This window comes from Rana temporaria, chromosome 6, assembly GCF_905171775.1.
Source record: "Rana temporaria chromosome 6, aRanTem1.1, whole genome shotgun sequence".
Lineage (NCBI taxonomy): Eukaryota > Metazoa > Chordata > Amphibia > Anura > Ranidae > Rana > Rana temporaria.
The window spans coordinates 53162749-53168748 of NC_053494.1; the positions used below are offsets into that span (position 1 = coordinate 53162749).

A 6000-nucleotide genomic window follows, 5' to 3' on the forward strand; every position below is an offset into this window, starting at 1 on the left:
TATTGTTCTGGGTGGACGTCATACGACGTTGCGCTCTTTTAATCCACTAGGGGGCGCGCACCCGCCGCATCACTGGGGAACGGGTGCGCGTGCTCGGCGGCCGCCGGCCACCCGCGATTGCCCAGTAACTGAGCAGAACCGTGGATCTGTGTGTGTAAACACACAGATCCACATCCTGTCAGGGAGAGGGGACCAATGGTGTGTCCCTTGTACATAGGGACAGCCATAGGTCACCTCCCCCAGTCACTCTCCTCCCCCCACAGCAAGAATCGCTCCCTAGGGAATACATTAACCCCTTGATCGCCCCCTAGTGTTAACCCCTTCCACGCCAGTCACATTTATACAGTAATCAATGCATTTTTATAGCAGGGATCGCTTTTTAAATGTTAACGGTCCCAAAAATGAATCCTCCGCAATATCGCAGTCGTGATAAAAACGCTGATCGCCGACATTACTAGTAAAAAAAAAAAAATGCTATAAATGTAGACCCTATAACTTTTGCGCAAACCAATATATGCTTATTGCGATTTTTTTTACCAAAAATATGTAGAAGAATACGCATCAACCTAAACTGAGAATTTTTTTTTTTTTAAATGTTTTTTATATTATAGCGTTTTTGTTTTCAAACTTGTCCCTCTTGTTTATAGCGCAAGAAATAAAAACTGTGATCAAATACACCAAAAGAAAGCTCTGTCTGTGGGGGGGCATTTGGTTACAGTGTTGCATGACCGCGCAATTGTCATTCAAAGTGTGACAGCGCTGAAAGCTGAAAAATGGCCTGGGCAGGAAGGGAGTGAAAGTGCCCAGTAGGCAAGTGGTTGAGGTTGCCTATCCCTGCCATAGGCTGACATAACATGTTTCACTACTCAAGCTTCAAGCTATTATGTCTAAAATGTGTGGGTCGTGTTCTTTCAGTATGTTTTTTTTTTCCTAAAAACCCAATAAAGGATTACATAAAGCAAGCTCGTTAATCACGTAGAAAATGGGTGATCACCACCAATGAACAATAAGGATCAGAATTATACTAACCAAAGTAACACAGGTCTGAAAATAGGGCATGGTACTAAAAATAAACACTAAAAAAATGCCAAGTCTCAAAATCTGCATGTCGTCACCAGAGGGGAGGCGCTTCTCCTGCAAGTCCATAATAGAATTTCTTCATATGAAATCATACTGACTGAACAGTCAGACAAATGTATTTTTATCAATATCATATTTAGTTATTTCAGTATTGAGAAGGATGTTGAAATAGTCATAATGGTTGCTCAACAAGGTCTACAAAAAGAGCGTAACAAACACAGGAAGCAATGCTGGAATACCTTGCTAAACCAGATATTCATGCTTGGATTTTGATCACCCTGCCTGCTGTTATGAGCAAAGCCACCCTTCCCATTTTGTCATAAACTAACTGAACAGAATTTACAGCAAGGTCAGTGGTACCAACCTCCACAATTTTGCAATGTTTGCTTACCATAAATACTTGGAACATATTCTAGTTCCTTTTCTAGAGTTCAAAGTGCCCTTGATAAAAAGTTCCAGAACAGTTACATGCTTACCTTGAAATCTATTTCATTCTCTTTGCAGCAGGAAATACAGCTTACTAGCAGCACAACCAGAGCGATGAAACTGCAGACAGAAAGCAACACCGGGAACAAGGGAACTTGACTGCTTGCGACTTCTGAAAGTGAAGCAAAAATACAGCGAATGTTAGCGATTATGACAGCAGTTTATATAGTCTAGTAAATCACAGATGGCACGTCCATTAACAGCAAGTATAGCAAAGTAAAAATTTGTAAAAAATAAAGCCTGCCATGATTATAAAACACTACAGGTGTGGAAGAATTTTGTGAATGAAACCATAATACAATAATCACTGGGGACATACAGCATCTTGCAAATGACACCACTCAGAAAAGGATCACTATAAAGTGAACTAATTGCAGGAAAAAAAAAAAAACCACACCACAACAAACACACGCGCTTTGTGTATGTAGCTGGCAGAAATACATAACTGCACCACAATGATAACACTTTATTTTTTTTTAAAGCAAAGTTTTTATTAATCCAGTAATACCAAGAAACGAACGAGGGTTGCGCCGATACAAAGCATTTGCACTAGTACTTGAAGTTGTACTCGTACAAATGCTCGGATACTTAACCCGATACATGTGCCCTCAGTGTAGTGGGTGGGGGGGGGGTCAGGCAGCCTCACAGGTGATCGGTGCTTGTACCTGCCCATGCCGATCTCCCTGTAGACCTTTCAATATACCAGCCGTCAGCCGCTTCCGATCCTCTCCCTCCCATGGCTTTCAGCTGCTTTATTGAAAAAGGTATACAGGGAGTACGGTGCTTGTAACTGCCGGCACCAACCGTCCCGACTGTCCCGTGTCCTCCTCTGGCTTCCCAGGTTTGCCCTGTTCCTCTTCCGATCCCACCTGTCCTGATATGTCAGGATGGAGAGCGGGAGGAAGGAGCCATTAAATATATGTCATTTACCGGCTCCTTCCTTAATCACTGCCTCTGTCCATTCAGAACTGAGCATCATAAACTGCGATGCTTCAGTTAATTAATGAACAGTCTCCTGTCCATTCATCTTCAGTACAGCCGTGGTTGCAGTGAAAGGGACTGGGGAATCTGTGTCCTCAGTCTCTTTCCCTGTCTCAAAAGGGGAGATGTAGGGGGGTCTGTTTAGACCCCCGACATCTCACCAAAGCTATCCTAACAGGGCTGATGAAAAAAAAAAAGTGAAAAAAGGTTAAATTGTAAAAAATTAAAACAGACATCATCCACTCCCCCCTCACCCCCAAACAAAGAAGGCATTTCACTACCCAGGAGATTTCTAATCACTTCAAAAATAAGATTGATACAATTCGTGAAAAAAAGCTCCACTCTACAGGTATCTCCCCAGTTAACACCCAATGTCAACAGGTACAATTGACACTCCCCTTATGCAAACCTGCTACTTTAGACAAAGTTGCTAAACTCCTTTCAAAATGAAAGAGACGGGGGAGGAACCTCCAGCTGATTGGCAGCCTCAGCACGAAAGACGGGGGAGGAACCTCCAGCTGATTGGAGGACAGCACACAAACAGAGCTGAGGCTGCCAATCAGCTCTTGCAGAGAGTAATTTTCACCTCTGTCCCCTGCTTTCTGAAAGCTCAGACAAGATGTATAAATTCTGCACTGAAGGAATGTAGAGAAGAGAAAGCTACAGATAAACAGGTACAACTTATGTAGGAGGATTAGTTTCATCTCTGTGCATCACCTGAGGCCAGTAATTTCATTGAGTATATGTAAGGGGAGGGGTTTACAACCACTTCCCGACCGGCCACAAATGTTTCTTTCTATCCATCTACATTAAAGATGGAAAGATCATGACATGCTGTTTTAAAGACCAGGAAGGGAAAAAGATCACGATTGAGTCTTAATGATCATGCAGCTTTAGCCGGACTGCGACATTGCAGCAGACAGAACAGACACTTTTAGGACCATTGACATTTATACAGCGATGAGATAAAAATAGCCAGATTACTTTATACATGTCACTGGCAGGCAAGGGGTTAACTCTAGAAGCGATCAAGGGGTTACATGCGTTACCTAGGGAGGGTGGGACTGCCTGGAGGAGGAGACCGATCGCCGTTCCTAATCCGTAGAAACAGATCTGTTTTCTCGTCCCTGACAGAACGGAGATCTGTCCATTTACATTGATGGTGCGCTTGCGGGACATTAGAAAAAGTCCTGCAAGCAGCATCTTTGGGAGCACTGTATACAGCACTTCCAAAATGTCCCTGCCCATTGCAATGAATGGGCAGTGCTTGCGAATCGCCTAAAAAAGCGATTTGAAAGTGCCGCAACACAGGAGTTTTTGACCCCTTCTTTGGGGTTAAAAGTGCCCCGCTAGCGGCTGAAAAGCACTGCTTAAACAGCAGTAAAGGAACGGTACAACGTACGGCGCTTTACAGCCAACGGACAACGCTTTCAGTGTAAAAGCAGCCTTAAAGGTAGTGCTCCTAATCTCAGCTTGTTACCTGTAATAAAGACACCTGTCCACAGAAGCAATCAGATTCCGATCTCTCCACCATGGCCACGACCAAAGAGCTGTCTAAAGATGTCAGGGACAAGATTGTAAACCTACACAAGGCTGGAATGGGCTACAAGACCATCGCCAGGCAGCTCGGTGAGAGGGTGACAACCGTTGGTGCGATTATTTGCAAATGGAAGAAACCACAACTGTCAAGCTCCATCGATCTGGCACTCCATGCAAGGTCTCACCTCGCAGAGTTTCAATGATCATCAGAATAGTGAGGAATCAGCCCAGAACTACACAAGACAATATTGTCAATCTCAAGGCAGTCCAAGAAAACTTTTTTCTTCCATGGTCCCCAAGAAAACAATTGATAACACACTACGCTGTGAAAGACTGAAATCCTGCAGTGCCAGCAAGGTCCCCATTCAAGAAAGCACATGTACAGGCCCATCTCAAGTTTACTAATGAGCATCTGAATGATTCAGAGGAAAACTGGGTGAAAGTGTTACGGTCAGATGAGACCAAAATCAAGCTCTTTGGCAGCAACTCAACTCACCGTGTTTGGTGGAGGAATGCTGCCCATTACACCAAGAACACCATCCCCACCGTCAAATATGGAGGTGAAAACATTATGCTTTTTTTTTTTTTTTTGCAAAAAAAAAAAAACCCAAAGGGACAGAACAACTTCACTGCATCAAAGGGATGATTGAAGGGGCCCATGTACCGTCAAATCGTGGGCGAGAACCTACTTCCCTTAGCCAGGGCATTGAAAATGGGTCGTGGATGTGTCTTCCAGCATAACAATGACCCAAAACAAAGGAGTGGCTCAAGAATAAGCACATTAAAAGGTCATGGAGTGGCCTGGCCAAACACCAGACCTTCATCCCATAGAAAATATGTGGAGGGAGCTGAAGGTCAGAGTTACCAAACGTCAGCCTCGAAACCTTAATGACTTGGAGAGGATCTGCAAAGAGGAGTGGGACAAAATCCCTCCTGAGATGTGTGCAAACCTGGTGGCCAACTACAAGAAATGCCCGACCTGATTGCCAACAAGGGTTTTGCCACCAAGTAGTATTTTGAGAATGGGGTCAAATATTTATTTTACTCATTAAAATGCAAATAAATGTAAAACCTTTTTGAAATACGTCAAGACTGATCATTTCTTTGTCAGTGGGCAAACGTACTAAATCAGATCAAACTTTTTCCCCTCACTGTATGTCATCAGTGATGCTTAGCAACAAGGTTTCAGGAGTATGGGGGTTCTGTGCGTAGGCTAGACAAGGGTTCCCCCAGAGGTTTATTGGGGTTCCTTGAGCAACTTCTACCTCTCTGATAAGTCCCAACTGACATTGATCTTTAGCGATCTGTGAGGGGGTAATGCTTCCCAATGACCACAAAACGTAAGGAGCATTATTTCCACTGACCATCACACTAATGTATCATGAGTTGTAGATAGTCATTTCTTACAAGGGGTTCCCTTTGAGACCAGAAAAGTTATTTCAAGGGTTCTTTATGCTGAAAAAGGTTAAGAAAGGCTGATCCAACCCCCCTTCCAGAGTTCCTGAAATATTGGACAGGGCCATCACGTGTGTAGCAGGGCTCGACAAATCCCGGGCGCCAGGGCGACTAGAAATGGTGTCCTGGCGACTTGGCTTGGAAGGTGGGCACCATCTGGTGGTGAGCCGTTGGTATAACAAGTTATTACCACCAGATGTGTGAGCTGGCCCCATCTGGTGGTGGCCGTTGGTATTACAAGTTAAACAGCAATTCTAATGTAATTTTTCACTATTTTTCACTGCCATCTTCTTCCCTCTAATTAGAACCCCCAAACATATATATTTTTTATCCTAACATCCTAGAGAATAAAATGGCGATCGTTGCAATACTTTGTCACGCCCTATTTGCGCAGCGGTCTTACAAGCGCACTTTTTTTGGGAAAAAATTACACTTTTTTGAATTAAAAAAAATAAGACA

At 43.6% G+C, this 6000-nt stretch overlaps 1 protein-coding gene across 1 annotated transcript in view; it reads right to left on the reverse strand.

The window, feature by feature from the left end:
* The window catches only part of LMTK2 (lemur tyrosine kinase 2), a 150071-nt gene that overhangs the window by 96842 nt on the left and 47229 nt on the right, over positions 1–6000 (reverse strand). The window contains exon 2 of the mRNA XM_040356798.1: positions 1557–1678. Within this exon, the coding sequence (XP_040212732.1) occupies positions 1557–1678 (122 nt within the window). The remainder of the gene's footprint in view (positions 1–1556; positions 1679–6000) is intronic.